Raw genomic sequence first — 23260 nt, forward strand, 5'->3', positions numbered from 1 at the left:
ATATATATATATATGTATATGTATATATATATATATATATATATATATATGTATGTATATGAAAGAGGAGGACAAGAGATCTTATGAAAGAAAATGATTCATAAAAGGTATTTTTTCTCAGTGTATATGACATTTCTCAAAGAGTGTTTCACGATGTTCATCATCTAGATATCGCCCTTAGCAACATACATGGAACCGATAAGGAAATACCTGCCATGGTTGAATGTTTTCAACTTCCACCTTGTCTTTTCTCTCCATCCTTGTCCTCTGGGATCGGGGTGAATTGACCACATTTAAGGCATGTGCCACAATCTGGATGGCATTGTAAGTTAAGGAGCTATCTAGAGAGAAGGTCTTTTCAATCTCCTGCTGAGGAAGAGTCTCCAAGTTCTCTTTCTCTGTACACCTTGTCCAGCCTTTCACAGACAAGGCAGGCTTCCCATATGAACAGTGAAATTTCTTAGTCATAAATGCTTTCATAACAAGATAGAAATCTATGAAATCGTCAAATTTGGTCCTTTGGCTGGTCTGGATAAGAAAAGAAAAAATAATATGGGTGTATCTGAAAGAGAAAATATTATATGATAATTCAATGGTGAGATCCCACAAAGCGGTTGTGATCCAAACTATTCCTTCAATAGGCTTTCGCAAGGAATTTAATATGTTTTCTAGGAAAATGGCTCCCTCGACGAACGTAAACTCTGAGTAATAAACAAATAAATTGATTTGGGCCCACAGGTTGAAAACAGAAATCAGATGCTTGAACTTCTCATCATTTAATAATATGATTTGTGAAAAAACAACACAGATGCCATTCTGAGCCAGCACAGGAACGAAGGTCCTAATGAAATGTTCTCCATTATTGGTGTCTGCAGCAAAGACGCCAATGAATGTCCATCGAAAATACAGCAGCAGTTTAACAATCCCCAGGTTTTGAGCACCTTCTTTGGGGACGGTCCGGTAGAAAAAAGGTAACTGAGTTTTATCACTCAGGATTGGTGAAATATAAGTGTAGCTGATCTGGAGGGGGGAAAAAAAGGAGATTTATGTTTTATTTGGGGTTTTTACAATCCTGCTCTATGGAGTAGAGAGTTGGTCTCTGACAGAAAACCACATGAAGAAATGAGAAGCATTTGAAATGTGGATTTACCATCTATTCCACAGCATATAATATTTTGAGTCTACCTTATCTTTTAAGTCAAATGTTAATTTATCCATAGATGGTACAATTGGACTCAAAGAAATGAGAATAAATGTAAAATTCTGTATGACAATAAAATTAACAAATGGGCACCCTTAACAAGATAACGGATGTGTGACTAAGGTCCCTTTCTTCTTGTTGCAATATTTTCAGGATCAGACTCAATAAGATTAGTAAGAGTTAAAGGTTTAAATATATTTCCTTTTATTTACAATAGGCATTCTATATTCACTGAATATTCACAGATAGAAGCAAGGAAAAGGGTGCATGTAGCTCCTTATATATACAATGGGTGGAGCTATATGTGGGAGTGGTGAATTATGAATACATTAAGAAGTGGAGAATAAGTTAACCCCTGATACCCCGTTCATATACTATTTACACATTAGAGAATAAGGCATTTACATCTGACAAATCCCCCTCTAAATGCCAATTCGTTATGCAACACCAATTACATTCAGATTCAGGACAATACAAAACATACAACTTAGAAGTTAAATATTTATGTTGCTTAGAAGGTAAAGGCTTTGTCAATATGTCAGCTAATTGTTCTGAAGTATCACAATGCACTGCTTTGATAAATCCATCCTGAGATAATTGTCTCACATGTTTAAATTTTATATCTATGTGTCTGGACCTTTGTCCAATAGCATCAGATCTAGATATTTCAATGGCTGCTTTATTGTCTTCATGCATAACAAAAGGCAAAGCAGGTTTTTTCCAAACATCTGAAATTAAATCATTAAACCATACAAGGTTATTTGCAGCTTTGGATAAACAAACATATTCCGCTTCTGTCGTTGAAGTGGCCACTAGTTCCTGTTTACCAGTGTACCAGTAAACTGGACAGTCATTTAAGAGGAATATATAACCAGATGTACTTTTTCTACATGAGGTGTCTCCAGCCCAGTCCGCATCTGCGTAACATGTAAGCTTTGGTTCTTTATTGTCATTAGGTTCTAACATTAAACAAAAGTCTAGTGTACTTTTCAGATATCTTAAAATTCTTTTAACAGCTTCCCAGTGATACATTGTTGGTTTGCTGACATGTCTGGATAATAAATTGAGTGGTAAGGCGATATCTGGTCTTGTCCAATTAGATATATAAAGAAGTGAACCTATGATTGATCTATAAAATGTGTTATCCTTGAATTCGGGGGAAGATTCATCAGTATTTCTTAGAAAATCAGTTTGCATAGGAGTATCACAAGGTTTGGCATTGTTTAAATTGCATTTATTTAAAAGTTCTATGATCTTATCTCTCTGAGTAAGTTTGAATCCCCTTCTAGTCTTATTAATTTGAACACCAAGATATTTGTTTACTTTGCCTAGGGATTTTAACGAGAAATGTTCATTTAGTTTAGTTACAAAAGTTTCTCTTCTCTCTTTATGTTTTCCTATGTATAAAATGTCATCCACATAAATCAATACAAATTCAATGTAATCATCACCCTTTTTGACAAAGAAACAGTTATCAGCAGTGGTAGCGTTGAAGTCCATGGTTTTAAGTACTTTTACTAAACAATCATACCATCGTTTACCAGATTGTTTTAACCCGTATAAACTCTTGTTTAACAACCAAATCTCATTTTTGTTTGTGTATTGACTGTGAGGTGCTCTTACGTATATTTCCTTATCTAGTTTTGCGTGTAGATACGCAGTCTGTATGTCATATTGAAATACATCAAGATTGAGTGCTGATGCTACCACTAGAGCTGTTTTGACACTCTCTGTTCTTACTGTGGGGGAATATGTGTCAGTATAGTCCTCCGGATATTTCTGTGCATAACCTTGTGCAACTAGTCTGGCTTTGTATAGAGTATTGCCTCCCTCTAAGTTCTTAATTTTATATATCCACCTGGTACCAATAATTGTTTTATCTTTAGGTGCAATTGCAGGTGTAAATACATTTAATCCTTTTAAACTTTCCATCTCCTTTTTCATCGCTAATTCCCATTTTTCCTTTTCTTCACGAGGGAGTTTTAACACTTCCTCATATGTATTAGGTGTTGTTGGCTCACCATCCATGTGCATTATATAATCCTTGTATTTATTTGGCATTTGATTTCTGGTGTTTCTAATAGTTTTTTCAGGTTTACTATCGTTATCATGCAAATATCTTGCTTCCTTTTTTGTTAGTGTGTCTGTCTTTATTTTGTGTTGGCTATTTGTCCAAGTTTTGTTTTTGTTTTTATATTTGTTGATATTTTGCTTTTCTATGGTCCCTTTCTCATGAGATTTTGTATCTTTGTATTTATTTGGAAATATTTCATTAAGATGTAATTTAGACCAGTTGGCCTGTTCATGGAACACAGCTGTTCTGGAGACTATAAATTTGTTATTATTATCAATGAATCTGTACCCTTTAGTGCCAGTCTCATATCCCATAAATCTGAGTCTTCTGGATACGTTTTCTCCCTTTCTTCTTAATTGCTTAGGTATGTGTACGTCTGCAGTGACTCCGAATATGTGCATGTGTGCTAATTTTGGTTTCCTATTATACATCACTTCATATGGTGTCTTATTTACAATGCTGGACCAGGTTCTATTTTGTGTGTAATTTGACTAATGTAAGGCTTCTGACCAGAATTGTTTGCTTAAGCCAGCATCTTCCAATGTGCATCTAATCATGGTTTGTAATGTTGAATTCTTCCTCTCTGCAATCCCATTCTGGAACGCAGAAAATGGACTAGATGTGTAATGTAACATTCCTTTGTCTTTTAACCATTGGGAGAATTCTTTAGACATGAATTCACATCCCCTATCTGTCATGATTTGTTTTATTTTGATATTGTGTTGTGTTTCTATGCGTTTGTAAAATTCTTTAAATTTTTGAAAGGTTTCATCTTTGTGTTTTAATGTATAAACAAATCCATAGCGGCTATAATCGTCTACTATTGTCAAGAAGTAACGTTTTCTATAAGTGATTGATGGAGTTAATGGACCAACTAAGTCCATGTGTACTAAATCAAAAATTTTGTTAGTTGATCTAGTAGATTTTCTTGGCCTGGGACTAGTTTTTAGTTTTGTAGATTTACATACTGAGCATTCCAAATAGTTTTCACAATTTTTTATTTTAACACCTTCTGCGTGTTCAGTCATTTTTTGTACTACAGGAAAACTGGCATGTCCTAACTTCCTATGTAAGATGTGAGCACACTCATCATGAATTGGCTTACCTATTTTTGGTTTTTTTTCATTGTGTGCATCTATGTGATCATGAGATATTTTACATTCATCATTATCACTGTTGCTAATATTTTCATCATCTACTTCAATACAATCTCCCATATTTGAATCAATGTTATGCAGCCATTTTTCCTTTGTTATCAGATAAGGTAGGCCTCCTTTAATCATCACAGTGCCTATATTTATTTTATTCTTCTCTAAAGTCGCTTTTCCTTTTGAAAAAACAATGTTAATGTCAGAATCTCTACTTAGTTTTATGGCACTTAGTATGTTATGAGGTATTTCAGGTATTAGCAATACCCCCTCTATTTTTCCTAGACCAGGCAGGGTTACATTCCCTCTACCTAATACTTGAACCTTTTCTTGGTTAGCTACCTTTATTACAAATTTATCTTCTGTAAATGAAGACAATATATTTTTGTTATTAGTGGTGTGATTAGTTGCTCCAGAATCAATAAGCCAATTATTGTTCTCATTTTGCTGTATGTTAGTGTTGTCTTGTTTATTTAACCCATTCAGTGAACCAGATTTTCTATCCTTTGAATTATCTCTGCCCCCTCTATTCTCTTTGTAATTTGGTGGGCTTCTATATCTATGTCTATCCATGGAAGACTGTCTATAATTGTATTTGTTTCTATATTCTGACCTATGTCTTTCCTTTGAAATCTTGGGGCAATCTCTTCTATTGTGTTCCCTGGATCCACAATTGTGACATTTAAATGTTTCATTATATTTTTCTTGGAAAGCTACTTTCCTATATGGTTTGTGTTCTGTGTGATTGCTAGAACGATTTCTTCTTGAATTGTCTTCTGCTATCAATTTATTGGATAGACTTTCTATGGATAAGTATCCTAGATTGATTCTGTCTAAATGTGACATAAAATTGTCCCATGATGGATCAAGTGAGTTGATAATAACACTTTTCATTGTTTGGTCTGAAATCACCTCCCCCCTCAAATGCAGCTCAGCTCTTATTTTGTTTAAAGATATTAAATGCTCACTTATGGAAACCCCTGGTTTTATCCTAGATGAAAAGAAATCTTTAGACATCCTTGTGGTGGTAGCTACACTATCACTGTGAAACAAATTAAACATGCATTGAATAATTTCTGAAACCGTCAGATTTGGCTTAATGCTGTGATACATTGCAGGGGACACACTAGATATTATTAGGAAAAATGCTCTATGGTGTAAACAATCTATTTTTAGAGTCCAAGGTCTTTTTGGGGGACTAGTGATAAAAAATAGTAAGCTTTCCTTCATAAAGACAACCTGGAGCTGTTGATACCATTCTTGCAAGTTAATGCCATCAACCCTTAGCTTCGGGAAGTCACTGGGTAAATTTCCGACATTATTGGGTCCATTACTTACAACCTGAGGTAGTCCGTGGTCTCGTAAATGTAGAAAATTGCAAAACGGCGTGGGGATGCTCGCAACGAGTCTGCGCGGTCTTCTCGTCAGTTCATGTCTTCCCGGGCCGTCTGCGTAGTCTTGCGCATGCGTGTTGTCCATTTCTTCTTTGGAGTCGTCGTGGAAGGTTCTCCCCATTGCGGCTCGCTCGTTCTGCTCCTCCTCGGACGAATCGGTCTCTGGTTCGATTTTGGGAGTCCTGACGACGGCGGCTGTTCTTCCTCTTCTTTTGAGGGCGTTGGTGCTTGCTTCGGTCTGTGGCGTAGGGCGGTATCGGCAGGACTCTCTGGGTTCGGGCGTCAGCGCTCTCGTAGTCAGGATGGGAGCGGGCAGGTCTTGAGGCATTGGCTTGCTCGCTCGCTTCTTCGTTAGCTTTTTAGTAATTTTTAGTTTTGGCCCAAATGCGGCAAAAAGCGTTTTCATTGCTGATTTTATTTGGTAGTTTGTTGAATCACCTTCACTTTCTGATTCTGATTCTTCTGAGGTGTTTGAATCTTCTTTTTCATTTTCGTTGTCTGGTAATGTTTTTCGCGCCAGAAATTTTGAATTGAGCTTTTTGATTGGCTCTGCTTCGCTCATCTTGGAGGCCTGTTGAAACCAAGATGGCTGCCATTCAAAATTTCGCGCGGGATCACCGTTTTTCTTCTTCGCAATGATTTTCTCTGCAGTCATATCACTCACTATTTTTGGGTCTTTAGACTTTTGATTAGTGATGTTTTTCTCTCTCGCTGCTCCGCTGTTCTTCAGCATATCTTGGAGGTTCGCGATGAGGCTTTCATCATTCTTCTGGCTCTTTAATAATTTTAATATCTCTGACCTGAGTTCGTTATTCTCTATCTCGATTTCCTCCTGGTCATCATTTTCATCTATTATTTCTTCGTCTTCAGTGGTGTATTCTTCGGATTCTCTCGAAATTGCGTTTGTGGATTCGTTGATTATTTCTTGTTCTGTTTCCATTTCTTTGCTGTAGGCCCTGGTGTTGGGCCTATCTTTCTTAGACATTTTTAAGTTTTTATTGAGTCAATTAACCATCCTCTGCTACCAGCTTGTTGCAATATTTTCAGGATCAGACTCAATAAGATTAGTAAGAGTTAAAGGTTTAAATATATTTCCTTTTATTTACAATAGGCATTCTATATTCACTGAATATTCACAGATAGAAGCAAGGAAAAGGGTGCATGTAGCTCCTTATATATACAATGGGTGGAGCTATATGTGGGAGTGGTGAATTATGAATACATTAAGAAGTGGAGAATAAGTTAACCCCTGATACCCCGTTCATATACTATTTACACATTAGAGAATAAGGCATTTACATCTGACACTTCTTTTGTTGTTGTTGTTGTTGTTGTTTTAGTTTTAGTAAGTAATGTTGTTTGTATTAACACAAATGTATTTTATATGTACATGATATGGTATTTTATCTTTTTATGTTTAATAAAATTTGTTTTTAAAATAAAAAAAGAAAGAAATGTGGATTTACAGATGGCTATTTCTTATAAACTGGGATAACAATAATCACAAATGAGGAGGTGATAAGCCGCCTGGGAAAGACACGCAAATGGTACACAATGGCATTGACGAATGTTTTTTTTTTTTTTTTAATTTGATTTATATGCCGCCCTTCTCCGGAGACTCAGGGCGGCTTACAGTGCGTTCAGCAATAGCCTTCATTCTTTTGTATATTTATACGAAGTCAGCTTATTGCCCCCACAAACTGGGTCCTCATTTAACCTACCTTAGAAAGGGGGGAAGGCTGAATCAACCTTGAGCCTTGGAGAGATTCGAACCAGCAGTAAATTGCAGGCAGCTGTGTTAATAACAGGGTGCTTTAAACCACTGTAGTACCAAGGCTCCTTGTTTTACATCATGTACCAGGAGACAGACTCTCCCGAGGGAAGTTCATGTAAAATTTAGTAAGAGATCGTTACGAGAGGACGTATATCAGAGATCGAAGGACCAGGTGATAAAATATGCTGGCAAACAGGTCACTGTTTTGAGACATGTGCTGAAGAAGGTGCGAGATCGAAGACGAAACTACCAAGCGTTGACAACACAACTAAGGAAATATGATGTGAGATATAAATGGCTACTTCCAGATGGGCTGATGGTGACACGGCAGGGGAAGAGAGTACGTCTTGAAACCCCGCAAGAAGCTGATGAATTTCTTGAAAGTGAATTTGCAACTTGGGAAAGGGAAGGAGGAAGGGAAAGTGAATATGTGGCAGATAGTAAGGGTCAGGAAGGAGGGCAGGAGGAGAAAGGAGCAGCAGGAGTAAGAGAAGAAGAAGAGATTAACCAACAGGTAACTAGACAGACAACTAGAGCAAAGAACGCAGATAAGTAAAGATAGGGGAGGAAATATGTTTGTTTTCACTAAATATAAATGGTTTGAATGCCCAGGTGAAGAGAGGGTGGGTTTTTAAGAATTTAATAAAACTAAAAATGGATGTCATATGCCTCCAGGAAGTGCATATTAAAAAGCAATGTGAATGCATTTTGCAATGTCCTGAACTTGGTAAGTTGTATGCTACATTAGCTGACGAGAAGCAAAGAGGTGTGGCCTTCTATGTTAGGAATTGCCTGGAATCTAAATTAATCTATATGGATGACGAGGGCAGAATTCTAATGCTGGAGATATGTATAGGTCGGCTACGGTCCTCTTGGTGGGAATATATGCCCCAAATAATGGACAGTCTGATTTCTATCGAAAGGTGTATCAAAAACTTATTGAGTTGCAATATGATCATATAGCCATACTGGGCGATTTTAATGCAGTAATTGACAGGGATTTGGACTACTTACCGGGAAATACTCAAAAGAGAGAAAATAGGAGAATACTTCCAAAAGTATGTGCCGATATGAAGGATGAGCTAGGTCTTACGGATCTATGGCAAACGTTCCACCCTCAGACAAATCAATATGCCTTCTTCTCTCCCAGGCATAAATCTTAGTCGAGGCTGGATATGATGTGGGCAACTACAGATTTAAAGACCAGAACTGTAGCGATAGAGATAGAACCTAATATCTGGGCAGACCATAGTCCATTATTGGTTAGGTGGAATAGGGATATAATTAAAAGAAATAAAAGGTGGATGTTGAGAGCAAGCATTTTAACGGAGATGGAATTTCAGCAAATGGTAAAGAGAGAAATGGAAGCCTTCTTTAGAGTCAACGACAATAAGGAAACCTCGATACAGATTTTGTGGGATACAGCGAAAGCCTATATGAGAGGGTTAGCGATTAAATACACTGCGGGGAAGAAAAGACAGAAACTTAAGGCGAGGGAAATATGGACAATGAAACTGCGGAATGCAGGGAGGAATTTACAGACTAACCCACTAGATGCTAAAGCTAAGGAAGCAGTAGACACAAGTAAACATCAACTCATATTACTAGATCAGGAGGAAATAGCACATAATATTAGAATGGCCAGACAGCATTGCTTTGAACATGCCAATAGGGCTGGCCGGTGGCTTACTTATAAACTAAAGAAGGAAAGGGAAAGTAGGCGGATAGATCAATTACAGGACAGGACAGGAGTCATATGGGTAGATAATGAACAGAAAAACGGGATCGCTCAGGAATTCTTTTCACAACTGTATGCTAGTGAGCAAGTGCCAGATGAGAAAATTAAGGTATATTTGGAACAGTTGGATCTTCCCAAATTCCCAGAATCAGTCAAGGAGTTGTTGAATAAAGAGATAATGGAAGGAGAGATAGAGATTGCGATCAAGAGGCAGAAGACCGGTAAAACCTCTGGCACTGATGGCTTGCCTGCAGAGATCTATAAAACCTTTCCAGATTTGTATATAAAATATATGAAGGAAATTTTTAATATGGTGTTGATGGAGTCTAAGGCCCCCAAATCATGGCTAGAGGCCTATATCTCTCTAATACCTAAGGAAGGAGTGGACCAAACACTTATGCATAACTATAGACCTATCTCACTTTTAAACGCCGACTATAAAATTTTTGCAGCTGTAATGGCAGCTAGATTTAAGAAATACCTTAGTGAATTTATCCACATAGATCAAAATGGTTTCCTACCAGCTAGACAGTTGAAAGATAATGTACGGATTATAATGGATGCCCTGGAATATTACGAGGCCCACCCTGAGAAGCAGGCGGCGTTCCTCTTTTTGGACGCCCAGAAAGCCTTCGATAGGGTCAACTGGAATTATCTAATATTACAACTGAAACAGATGGAGGCTGGCGATTATTTCATTAATGCAATCCAGGCAATTTATAATCAACAGAAGGCCGATATTTTGGTTAATGGAGAAGAGTAGGAGGAGGTGACGATAGCGAAGGGAACGAGACAAGGCTGCCCACTCTTCCCATTACTGTTTATATTCACGCTAGAACCTCTGCTTAGGATAATAAGACAAGAGGTGAGCATAAGAGGACTAAGGATCCGAGAACAAGAATATAAGGTCCAGACGTACGCGGACGACCTGGTCTTTGTCCTGGAAGATCACTAATCTCTGGAGGGCGACTTATCGATATAATACAGAAATTTGGTGAAGTAGCTGGATTACAAATAAATAGGACAAAAACAAATATTATAGCAAAGAATATGACAGAAAGACAAAAATTAGAACTACAAAATGCTTTGGGCCTACACGTAGTTCGTAAAGTCAAATATTTAGGGATTTGGCTGTCTGATAGATGTTCATCAAAAAAGGTGGATAACCATTTAAAATTAATTGAACAACTAGACAAAGGTTTGGAGAAATGGGGGAAGATACAACTGTCACTAATGGGATGGATAGTCTTAATTAAGACCTACGCAGTGCCCAGAATGGTATTTCTCTTTCAAACAGCCCCAGTTAGGTTGGACAAAACCTTCTTTAAGAATTTGGACAGGGCCACAAATAGATTTATTTGGCAGGGCAAGAAGCCTCAAATTAGGTTGAAGGTGATGCAGAAACCAAAAGAACAAGGTGGGTTAGGGGTCCCAAATTGGAAGTATTATTATAATTCTGCGGTTTTGGTTTGGATTCATGAATGGATTACACTACAAAGGAGACATCTGCTAACAATCAAAGGTCATGATCTCCAACAGGGGTGGCATGCCCACCTTTGGTGGGAGAGAGGGAAACCTACAGCATACTTTATAAAATGCCATGTGCGAGGAGTCCTGATTGAGAGCTGGATGGAAATTAGGAAAACGTATTATAATAACGTACCACTCTGGGTTTCACCTGTGGAAGTTGTGACTTACCCGATTCTGTGTAACCCAGAGAAAAAATTGACCTACAAAGAAATATTAGATACGACTGGGAAGCTAAAAACAAAAGTGGCACTTCAGGAACAAAGGGTGAACCTAAACTGGTGGACATACATGCAAATTAGTGGTAAATACATGAGAGACAGACAGAGAATGGGGATTAGCCGAGATATCAATATTTGTTATTGTCTCTCTGGGAGACTGAAAGATGACATAAAGATTAATTCTTCATCTTAATCCATGCTTAACTAACGTTACTAAGGAGAAAATCTCCTTAACTGCTCTGGAATAAACTTGCAGCCATGCATTGGCTCTATACCTGTGGGATTTTGTAGATGCCCAATATGGCAGCCATAAGGATGGATGTATCAGAGTTGGTCTCTTCCAGGAGAACCAGCATGTTTCTCTTCCTTCCACAGCTGTAGTTGGGAACATTGGCCTCTCCAGTCGAAAGCAAATCCAACAGACCATCCAATGTCAACATTCTGTCTCGAAAGTTGTCATGGAGATTATAACCCAGGGTGAGGTTGGGCAAGAGAAGAGGATCTTTGTTGATTTCCTGAATGGCAAAAAGGAAGGACAGAATTTTCCAGTACATCACACCTGTTTTCCTGAAAAGATACATGGATTTTGCCATGATGTTACATTCAGTGAAATCACCAACCTAGAACTAAGGAGAAATTTCCTGACAGTGAAAGCAATTAACTGGTGGAAGGGCTTCCTTCCCGAAATTGTGGATGCTCCATCACTGGAGGCTTTTAAGAAGAGATTGGACAGCCATTTGTCTGGAATGGTATAGGGCAGTGATAGCTTATTGCAATTGTGTGCCAGGAAGGGGGGGAGGGGGAAGTCCATGTGCGTGTGTGCCCACACCCATAATTCTATGCACCCTGCCCTGTGCATGAGCATGAAACCCCCCTCCACCCCAGCTCCTATCCCCAGCCTCCAGGAGTCTCTGGAGGTTGGGGACAGCAAAAACATCACTACCTGTCAAACCAGGACTTGGAAATGGGCTGTTTCAGGCCTCTGGAGGGCCTCTGAGGGAATGGGGAAGGCTGTTTTCACCCACCCCAGATGCATAGAGAGGATCTTGAGCCAGGTGAGAAAGAAAAATGGGCCTTCCCCACCCCCCGAGGCCCTCCAGAGGCAGGAAACAGCCTGTTTCCCTACTTCGGGTGGGCCCATGAGGCCCAAAAATCCACTGGCCAGCATGTGCATGTGCACCAGAGCTGAGCTTGCATGCCCACCCATATGGCTACACATGCCACCTGTGGCACGCGTGCCATAGGTTCGCCATCACGGGTATAGTGTCTCCTGCTTGTGCAGGGGATTAGACTAGAAGACCTCCAAGTTCTTCCCATCCAACTCTGTTATTCTCTTAATGCATTTCATATGTGCTATTGTGACTGCACAGGTTTTTGTCCCCAGAGTTCCCCTTCTCTACTTAGATTATTTGAAAGTCAAAACAGACACACTCCAGACAATCTGGGCACTGTTGTCACTTGCACTATTCACTCAACCTCAGTTTGAGAAGTCAAAAAACATCCCAGGAAAAGATTTTGGCAAACCATGTCTGAAAATGTAGCTCAGAAATTTGAATGGATCTCACCATGTAGGAACCAGGATTTGAGATGACATCAAAGGGCCATTATGCACGTATTACATTTTTAAAGTGTGCATTTATGGGTGTGTGTGAGACTGAATGTGTGAATGAAGTTGGAGCAGAAAAGAAAGCATTTAAGAATTGAACAGAAATACCAGCTATCCCATTTTCTCTTGAGTAAATGATCTCGATCCCTGTTTGCTTGAGAGAGTGGATAGAGAAAACAGAGGGCCTGCTCAAAGTAGTTTGGTATCAGTGGAACCAGAGGTGAGTCAAGAAGGAGCATCTGAAGATGCCCATGTCCACATCAGGGAAACAACAACTAGCTGTGGCGAGTTTGGAGAAATCCATAGATCATTGAAGAAAACAATACAGAGAATTTGGGAGAAAGACTGGAGGCACCCAGGAGCTGACTGCTGATGTCTTTGGAATTGTGGGTTCTATCTTTCTGGAAAATTTATTCATTCAATTTAATCAATTCAATGCAATAGCATTGTGGTCTCCTGGCTACTGTAGCAATACCAGATGCTAATAATAATATTAGATTTACGTGCCACCCATCTTATCCAAAGGAGACTCTGATAGCTATCTTCTAGAAAAGACTCAGAAAAGAAATCAGCCTTTTCTCTGAATTGGGATTGACCAATTAGAGCCTCCTGTCCTTTTATTTGATGGCCATGCTGAGACCATATCCATGACCTCCCAAGCTAATCACCTTGAAAGATGAAAGCAAGTTGTCCATGTAGAGATCAGTTGGACAAGGGTGCTGAGCATTAAAGCTTGCTTTTGTTTCATCTGCTGAATATGTTCCACTTCATGCTGTTTGTATACAGATGTGACTGTCGATCTAAGTAACTAACTAATCTCACTCTGTCAAGGACCTAGGAGTACTCATCTCAAATGATCTATGCCCTAGAGCTCACTGTAACAGCATTGCCAAAAAGGCATTAAGAGTTAATCCAATTTTGTGAAACTTATTATTAACATCGAATTGTTAACTAGGGCATACAAAACCTTTGCCAGACCAATTCTCGAATACAGCTTGTCTGCCTGGAATCCACACTGTATATTGGACATTAATACAATTGAGCGAGTCCAGAGGTATTTCACGAGAAGAGTCCTCCACTCCTCTGCTCACAACAGAATACCTTATGCCACCAGGCTTGAAATTTGGGCTTGGATAATCTAGAACTACGCCGACAACGGTCTGACCTAAGCATAATAAACAAAATTGTCTGCCACAAGGTCCTACGTGTCAATGACTACTTCAGCTTCAACCACAATAATACACAGGCAAAGAATAGGTACAAACTTAAGGTAAACTGCTCCAAACTCGATTGCAGAAAATATGACTTCAGCAACAGAGTGGTCAATGCCTGGAATGCACTACCTGACTCTGTGGTTACTTCCCCAAACCCCCAAACCTTTAACCTTAAACTGTCTACCGTGGACCTCACTCCATTCCTAAGAGGTCTGTACGGGGGCATCCTTAAGCGCACCAGCGTGCCTACCATCCCTGTCCTACCATCCCCATTTATCTGTACTCATCTCCTGTGTTCATGTCTATACTTATACCAATTTTCTCGAACAAGTTTGACAAACCAAATAAAAATAAAATAAAATAAAACCTCACTGCCTTCCTCCGTCCCCATTTTTCCTCAAAGGAATCATAACATAATATCAATCAATATCATGAGACTTACTGATGAAGGTTTTTAGAAGGACTCAAACTGAAATTCTGCAGCTCAAGTTCTACAATATTTGTTGCAGAGAAGAGCCCACCGATGAGATGATCTCCTGGCCTGTAATGATTTAGTGGGTCTCTTGCATCCCTTCCCAAAGTCAAGAAGCACTTGGTGCCAAGCATCCCACAGGCTGCCTGGGGTAACAAAAGTTCCATCAGAAGCAGAAGCAGTGGGTTCATTTCTGGGTTAGCCAAAGAATTCCCTGCTTGCATCTGATCTCAGAATCAGGAGAGCAGAAGCATTTGGAGACGTTGAAAGCAAATTGCAGCAAGACTGACTTTTCTAATATAATATGAAGTCCAGAGAGAACTTCCTCAATGATGGAACCTGGACCAATGCAGAAGCAGAGCTCCTGGTGTCCATGAAGCTCAGTCCAGCTTTCCAGGGTGACAAGACAACTTATACACTCACTTTCCTGATGCTGAATGTCTTGCTGCTGAGTCTGTTGACTTCCTTCAGACAATTTCCAGAGGGAAAAAGAATCCCTTGACATTTAGCAAGAAGGCAAGAAAGAAATCACTATCATTCTAATAATTAGCTGGGGAAGGAGGAGTTTTGCAAAGTTCTCCCTGCAGGGTGAACTGGGATCCAACTGAAAAAGTCCCGATGTAACTCAACGTAGTGGATACCCAGAAAGCATCCACAACCAAATTGTTCTGTGGGCATTTGGGACGCCTATCATTCTGCTGGGTTGATTTCCAATTGTTTTTCTTTTATGCTATTATATGTGACTGGTTTATTTTATAAAGTTGTGCTTTTGATGTGATGAAGTTACTGTTTTCTTACTGTGGACTTTTGAACATTATGCTGCTGATGTGGCCTTAGACTTACTCTGCATTCCTTATTATTCAGAATGTTATGTTTTAGGGTGGATGCTTTATTTTTTTATTGTGAGCTGCTGTGCATCTGTCTGGAATTGAATACATACAAATCAAATAGATGTCCAGATGTCCGTCCATCCATCCACCCATCCACCCATCCATCCATCCACCCATCCATCCATCCATCCATCCACCCATCCATCCATCCATCCATCCATCCATCCATCCATTCATGTAACATGTCACTTTTCTACCTGGAAGAGTCAAAGAAAAGAGTCAAAGAGTTTCTAAGAAATTTCTCCCATGCTATATAACCTCAAACAGAGATGCTCAATATGAGACATCTCTGGTTGTTTCATACTGATCCAACAGGTAGAAAAGTCTATCTGTACCCCTCTGCCAAAATGAAAATCTAATGAGTAGCATTTCACCCTGAGTCTTAAATACTTTGCTTCCATAAATATCTCCTGCAAATCATGAATTTTGATTGTCCCTAGAAATGGTTCCATCCAGGAAAGGAGATTCCAAGAAAACCTCATCCTTTCGTTTCCTTTCCTTTCCTTTCCTTTCCTTTCCTTTCCTTTCCTTTCCTTTCCTTTCCTTTCCTTTCCTTTCCTTTCCTTTCCTTCCATTCCCTTCCTTTCCTTCCCTTTCCTTCCCTTCCTTTCCCTTCACTCCCCTCCCCTCCTCTTTCCTCTCCTTCCCTTCTTTCCTGTAGGTATCTTTGTCCACTTTCATCCACTCCATCAAAAGTTTCACTCCAACAGTGAATCTGATGGAATCTAATGGAAGAAGAATCTGCTGTCAACTCAGAAAGCATCTCTGGCCTGCTCTGAGGTGAGGGAGCATGTCAGTCAAAACAAAGCACATTCCAGCCATATCTCTGTTAAGGCTGTCTCCATGTTTATATACAGTGGCCAGAGAGGAGTGATCGCTACAACCTGCAAAATTGCTTCGATGGAGAATGTGACTGATGACACAACTTGGGGGGAGGGGAAAACAGGGTCAGAGCTGGAATGTAAATTACGTGGGGTCAGAGTTGGCTTCACTTGGAACGTGCTGATATGAAGCTCCTAATAAATAATTGGATTTCTTTTGAAGCTTGGCTGGAGGCTCATCATTTAATTAGGGCATCAGTTGGAATCCTGACATCTGCTTTATGGTAAACGCTATTTTTCTCTTTTCAAATACTTAAAAATACACCAAATTTCCTGTGGATCCCCCTTCAAACATCAACTGAGATGACAGCATAGCTAAGATTGAATCTCTGCTATCAAGAAAATTTGGAGATCATTGTAGTTTCCCTTTGCCTTGTTTCTATTTTTGGTAACAGGCTTAATCTTGGGAATCATTTAATTCCCAAAAACTCACTTACTGAAGGTTAACAGTCAGGATCTCCTCTATTTTATTTATTTATGTAGCGTATTTTTTGGAGTATAAGGCACACCTTTTTCCACCAAAAAAGAGGGTGAAAATCTGGGTTGGTCTTATACTCTGAATGTAGCCCCACCCAGCTTCTCAAACGGAGGTTTGCAGAGGCTGAAAAAAGCATCAGAAATGAAGCTTTAGAAAAGAAGCCCCCAAACAGAGCTTCAGAGGCTTTTTTTTCTGAAACTCTTGTGGAGGCTTTCAGAGGCAGGAAAAAAAGTTTTTTTCTGAAACATGGTTTACAGAGTCACCATCTTGCTCCCAATAATCATTTTAACAACTTCAGAAGGATGCAAGGCTGAGTCATCCTTGAGCCAGTCAGGATCGAACTCCTGCTGAATGAGCAGTGAGTTAGCCTGCAATACTGCTGTCATGGTTGACTCGCTACGCAGTCTTGCTTTTTTGTTGTTGTGAAGTCGTGTCTGACCCATCGTGACCCCATGGACAATGTTCCTCCCGGTCTTCCTGTCCTCTACCATCCTCTGGAGTCCATTTAAGCTCCCTCCTACTGCTTCAGTGACTCCATCTAGCCACCTCGTTCTCTGCCATCCCCTTCTTCTTTTGCCCTCAATCGTTCCCAGCATTAGGCTCTTCTCCAGTGAGTCCTTCCTTCTCATTAGGTGGCCAAAGTATTTGAGTTTCATCTTCAGGATCTGGCCTTGCTTGCAACCAGACAACTATAACAGGAGGGGGAAGGGATGGCCTTGGAATCTAAGGGAGGCTTGGGAAGGAAATTTGGAATGCAAGTGTGTCAACTGGAAGTCTGAGACAGATCCAATATCTCAAAGTCACCAGCAGGGGAAGTCCGAGGCAGACAGACTGTTCCCAAAACAAAGAAAGTGCAAATGCATGGTGGACAATGGACAATGGGAGATCCAGGGGGGGGAGGGAAAGTTTTCCTATGCTATTTTGACAGGAAATCATTAGAACTGGCTTTTCTCCTGTACCTACATGGAATCTTCAGTAAAATTACCTTATTTTTCGGAGTATAAGATGCACTTCCCCCCCCCAAAAGAGGCTGATAACTTGGGTGCGTCTTATACTTCACATGTAGCCACACCCACCAGCCAGTCCCACCCTTCGGCCTCAGCACGTCCTCTTCCTGGCTGCAGAGATTGCCGCAGACAATGGCTCTCATTTTCAGCTGCCAAACGCTCCGTTTGAGAGCCGTTCAAGGCTGCGGGGATTGCCAAAACACATCGCCACTGATCGCTTCCTATGCACATGGTGTTTTTGGCCTCTGTGCATCGTGTTTTAGGCTTCAGCATGCCCCATTTTTGGTTTCTGCACCTCATGTTTTTGGGTGTCGATGGGTGGTGATGTGCTTTTTACGATCCCCGCAGCCATGAACGGCTCTCAAATGGAGCATTTGGAGGCTGAAAACGCGAGGCCTAGAGCCCAAAATGGCAACCCATTTTGCCAAAGCTACTGCCTTGTCTTACTGCTTCCACGCTTCACCTGCTTTACTAAGTGGAGCTCCCTCTAACAATCAGCTGTGCTTTTTAAGCTGTTTATCAGCCCCAGTGCGCACTCACAACCAGCGAACTAACGTGTGCTAAAGCTGACCAGGCTAAGGAAGCTAGTCAGATGAATACTTGGTAGGCAGAGGCAGAATTTTTTTTTTTCCTATTTTCCTTCCCAAAAACTAAGGTGCCTCTTATACTCCGGAGCATCTTATACTCCAAAAAATATGGCATACTCTTGGCAAAAAAAATGTCCCAGGAGTTTCTTTTGCTGCCTAACCCAATAGGAAAATTGACAACTGCATTCTAACTAACTGACTGACTGACTGACTGACTGACTGAAGCTGATGTAGATGGGATGTTCAGTTGCCTTTTTGTTTTGTAACTACATGAAATTAGTGTGGATATAGAGTTAAAGGCAGGGCAAGCATATCATTGACTGGGAATCTTGGATTCTGGGAATTATGAATTATGCCTACTTTATCACTTTATGGCTGTAGGCTGTACAATTTAAAGCTTTGTTTTTACTTTGTATCTTGTTGCAAAAATGTATGTAAAACTTGTTGGTTTGAGAGCTGATGTGCTTGAGGCGTAAAATATTCCTGAGCATCTTTTTTTTTGGTCAGAAGTAAATATTTTATTATTATCTCCATCCTCAGTGTGTTTTATTGGGCCTTGCATACCAGCCCTGAATCCAGAGATTTGGAATTTTTCCAAAATCTATTAGGGTCTATTAGTCTCAACTCTCCGCTGATAAGGCTTCCGCCTCCCACTCAACCCACTATGGAGGAATGGCTGGTGAATTTGGTAGAATACCTGAAATGGATAAATTAACTTCTTTGATTAGGGAAAGGAAATGATCTACATTAATTGATAACTAGAAGCCTCTTATACATTTCTTCATAAAAAAAAATGTCAATAGAGAATATTTGTTGTTCAGGATTGAAATGAGGGATCCTTGGTTCCCTCTGAGCTTTCTTGCTTTCTTGCAGATGTTTCCTGACCCAAACTAATGACATCATCATTGTTAGTCACTCATGATAGTTATCAGCCCGGATGATGTTTCCCTCCCCCCGAATGCCATCACTCTGCTTAACAACTAATTCCCACAACATTGTCAAATAATGTATTACTATTATTATTAGTATTAGTAATACTACTATTAATAGTATTAGTAATACTACTATTACTATTATTATTCTCTTCCTTACTAGTATTTATCTCTTCCCACTTATTACTATATACTATATTACTATTACTATATTACTATGCTTGTATCTTTTGATTTATATTGTTTTTATTTGTTTCCTAGTACAATTTGATAGCTTATTAGTAACCTTGACTATCACTAAGTGTTGGATCTTTTTATTCTTGATGAATGTATTTTATTCTCCTTATGTACACTGAGAGCCTATGCACCTAAGACAAAATCCTTGAGTGTCCAATCACACTTGGCCAATAAAGAATTCTATTCTATGTTACCTAGTTTGGGACATGAACCATCTGCAAGAAAACAAGCACGCATAGGAAGCACCAAGAACCCCACAAAAAAAAAGAAATGAACTTCTGATCTATAGTTTTGATTGTCAGACAGGACAGATTATAGGGAAAAAAATACTTTCTTCTACCTGTTTGGTAGATCTTAATAATTATAAATATTTTATTAGTGAATTAATGTCCCTTGGATTAAAAAAAAAAGGTGATGACCATTTATGTTGCAGCTTTATTTTCCCCAATTGTTTGGCCTTATTTCTCTGAATCTGAGAGATTAAAAACACTTTTTCCTTTTGTAAAAGTAAGCTGGTCACCCCAGAGGTGGGTTTCAGCAGGTTCTGACCAGTTCTGGAGAACCAGTAGGGGAAATTTTGAGTAGTTTGGAGAACCAGTAAATACCACCTCTGACTGGCCCCGCCCCCATCTATTCTCTGCCTCCTGAGTCCCAGCTGATCAGGAGGAAATGGGGATTTTGCAGTAACCTTCCCCTGGAGTGGGGAGGGAATGGAGATTTTACACTATCCTTCCCCTGCTATGCCCACCAAGCCACGCCCACCAAGCCACACCCACAGAAGCGATAGGGTTAGGCACAGTGAAAAGCATTTGTGGAATGGGGGTAGTCCAAGACTTTTAATAGGGTACAGAAACAAATGTTACAAACATTTGGTACATGTGATACATCAGAAATAAACCAATGAAAGAACGAAAGACATTTATTACATTTATTGCTGATCGGGAGGAAATGTACCCAATGGGTGGGAATTATATTGGGTGGGAATTATATCCCCAGAACATCCATCAGCATCACTGTTTTACTTCACTTTTGAACATCAGTTGTTCCTTTGTATTCAGATCTGGCCTCAGCAAAATGATGTAACACTTAGGGATGAAGATGCAACCCAGCAGCCCAGCACTGGAAGCCAAGATGGAGAAGACCTGCACAGCAACCGTGAATTTCCCTTTGGTGCTGAGATAGGTAGGCACAAAGGAGATCCAGACACTGCAAAAGACCAGCATGCTGAAGGTGATCATCTTGGCTTCGTTGAAGGACCCAGGTAGATTCCTGGCCAGGAAGGCCACTATGAAGCAAATGGCAGCCTGAAAACCCATGTAACCAAGGGCAACATAAGACATAGTGACAGAGCCTTCATTGCACTGCAGAACAATCTCTCTAGGCTGAGAATACATGTCAGAATCAGGGAATGAAGGAAAGACTCCTAACCAGGTGAAACAAATGACAACCTGGACACTGGAACAAGAAATGATGATGGTGTTGGTCAGACTCTTGCCCAGCCACCCTCTCACTCTGTTTCCTGGCTTTGTGGCCAGGAAGGCCAGCACCACCATGATTGTTTTGGCCAAGACGGAAGACACGGCAATTGAGAAGATGATGCTGAAAATTGTTTGTCGGAGAAGGCAGGTGGTTCTCCGTGGCCGACCAATGAAGAGAAAGGAAGTCAAGAAGCAAAGAAGAAGGGAGACCAGGAGGATATAGGAGAGGTCCCGGTTGTTGGCTTTGACAATTGGCGTTTCTTGGAATTTAATGAAGATTCCCAAGACTAAAACTGTGGTTAAGATCAGGAATAGGGCAAAGAAAGTAAGAATAATTCCCAAATACTCTTGATGGGACAAAAAAGTGACAATTTTGAGAATACATTGATCTCGATGCTTGTTCTGATACTGATTGTCTGGACATCTGGTGCAGTTGTCTGCATCTATAGAGGACAAATGTAATATTTACCATGGGCCTTGAGTTTCACACCCCTGATCTACATCATGTAGGAAGGTTTCTAATAGACTAGGATTAGCCAATTTGACAAGGTTGGAATATTCTGGTTTTCAGAAATGAAGTTTGATTTGTCTCACTACCCATTAATTGGAGGATAAAATTGAAATTCAATAACAATATTGTTCAACTATTTTTGCTTTCATTTTTCCCACCAAATCCCAATGGTTAATGATTAAAAAGGGGCAGATAAAGTTGTCTGGTTTGACCTTTCTCTCTAGTCGCCATAATGAGGAGAGGTTCTTCTCCGGTAGCAATGTATTCCCCCAAATAGCTACTCCACAGGAAACAAAGATCATGCTTGCCTACTCCTTGGATACTTTGGAGAAAATGGTTAGGCAGAAATGTGTCTATCCCGAGTCCATCTTGGAATGGAGGAGATGGCAATTAATACTCCCTCCCACTCCAATACCCAAATTAGAAATATCTTCTTATAAAAGATCTGCAGGAACCTTTGCTCCTATCCCAAGAACTGTTTTGATTCCCATTCACCCACCTTCTTGGGTGGAAATGCTTCCTTCTGCACAAGGGACGCAGTTGTAGCAACAGATTGGTTTTCCTTCCTGGACCACCTTGAAATAGCCAGGTTGACAAGGCTCCACACACTGGGAGTGAGGCAAGGGCTGAAAGTGAACAGAATTTGCATTCAGAAGCATCTGCAAAACTGATTAGTTATGAAATGAATTATAGTGTTGGAATGGGATTGTCAGGTCCCATAGCTTATCTCGTCTCCAGAGAAGAGCAGCAGCGTTGCCTTGGAGACCGGCATTTATCACCTCCTCAGCCTGAGTATCTCATAGTATTTTTACACTTCGAGATTGGCTTGGTGATGTATTGGACTTTGGGAGGGGCTCTATCTGCACTTTACTGTTTTGAGCGAACATGTGTAACTCAATTGATTTTACTTCTCCCCTCCTCTTAAATCATGCTTCCATTTCCCTCCATCTCCACATTTTTTTCCTCAATGTCCCCAGACCAAAGTCTTCTACTGTATAAGTCATAAAGCATCTTTTCCTTTGCTGGTTATAAATGAAAGAATATAATTCTGAAGCATGAATTTGAAGGCAGTCGGTCTTATATATAGTTTGGGATGGAGGGGTACACTGATTGAGATGATGGACAAAACTACTGTGTTTCCCCCAAAATAAGACCCCGTCTTATATTTTTTGAACCCTGAAATCAGTGCTTGGCCTTATTTTTGGGGAGGTCTTATTATTTTGGGGTGTGTGGAGCAAGACGGGGCTCCTCTTGCTGATTTCTAGCTCTGTCTCCCTAACCCTAACTAGGGGAAATGGCGAGGACTGTCTGCGCATGTGCTTAAATATTTTTTGGGGGGGCTTATTTTAATCCATGCGCTCAAAAACCTGATTGGACTTATTATCAGGGAATGTCTTATTTTCAGGGAAACATGGTAAAGAGATGGGACACCTCTTCCCCTACCTGATTGAGCCACTGAGGGCTCGTGATGGCTTCCTTGTTGGTGCTGAATTTGACTCCAATGGTTCCTTCTCTGTCTAGACTTCCAAATTTCACTCTGGTGGTCGACTTATTAGGAAACAACACCCATCTCACAATGTCAAAGTCAGCCATCAAATCTCCATTTCTATCCAAATACATTCCTTCTATGGTGTTGTTGTAGATCTGAGGATTCTTCAGGAAATGGTGAAGCTACAGAATATAAGGAAAGAGGCTTTTACACAACTGGAATCATCTAAACAAGTTGATGTACAGAGATATAAGGAATTTGGCTTATTGAGCTGCAGCCTGTTTTCTTCTCAGGACAATCTGCATAGGTTTGTCCTTCAGGTACCAATGGCAGATGTTTTCTTTCCAACATCTGGTATTCCCAACTAGCCCATATTTTCTTGTTTTCTGGTTTTATTTCTC

General features: G+C 40.1%; 2 protein-coding genes across 2 annotated transcripts in view; both read right to left on the reverse strand.

The window, feature by feature from the left end:
- The window catches only part of LOC132711866 (vomeronasal type-2 receptor 26-like), a 35034-nt gene extending 20884 nt beyond the window's left edge, over positions 1 to 14150 (reverse strand). Inside the window, exons 1-2 of the mRNA XM_087885270.1 lie at positions 14094 to 14150; positions 11353 to 11592 (exon numbers count right to left, since the gene is read on the reverse strand). Coding sequence (XP_087741396.1) covers positions 11353 to 11592; positions 14094 to 14150 — 297 coding nt within the window. The remainder of the gene's footprint in view (positions 1 to 11352; positions 11593 to 14093) is intronic.
- A 6203-nt stretch (positions 14151 to 20353) lies between these two features.
- On the reverse strand, positions 20354 to 22993 carry LOC132711852 (vomeronasal type-2 receptor 26-like). The gene is made up of 3 exons (XM_060691692.2): positions 22814 to 22993; positions 21870 to 21996; positions 20354 to 21302 (listed from the first exon to the last, which is right to left on the reverse strand). Exons 1-3 carry the CDS (start codon positions 22988 to 22990, stop codon positions 20392 to 20394), a joined length of 1215 nt encoding a protein of 404 aa, XP_060547675.2. The 5' UTR covers positions 22991 to 22993; the 3' UTR covers positions 20354 to 20391.
- Positions 22994 to 23260: the final 267 nt, after the last annotated feature.

This window comes from Pantherophis guttatus, chromosome 2 (assembly GCF_059756535.1).
Source record: "Pantherophis guttatus breed Tessera chromosome 2, ASM5975653v1, whole genome shotgun sequence".
Classification (NCBI taxonomy): domain Eukaryota; kingdom Metazoa; phylum Chordata; class Lepidosauria; order Squamata; family Colubridae; genus Pantherophis; species Pantherophis guttatus.

Bases quoted from the DNA above. Each gene is read 5' to 3' on its own strand.
- LOC132711852 (XM_060691692.2), bottom strand. From the start codon at position 22,990: ATGTATTTGGATAGAAATGGAGATTTGATGGCTGACTTTGACATTGTG. The intron at 21,997-22,813 runs GTAGGGGAAGAG...GTTCACTTTCAG, and splicing joins GCCCTCAGTGGCTCAATCAG to CCCTTGCCTCACTCCCAGTG. The intron at 21,303-21,869 runs GTGGGTGAATGG...TGTCCTCTATAG, and splicing joins AAGCATTTCCACCCAAGAAG to ATGCAGACAACTGCACCAGA.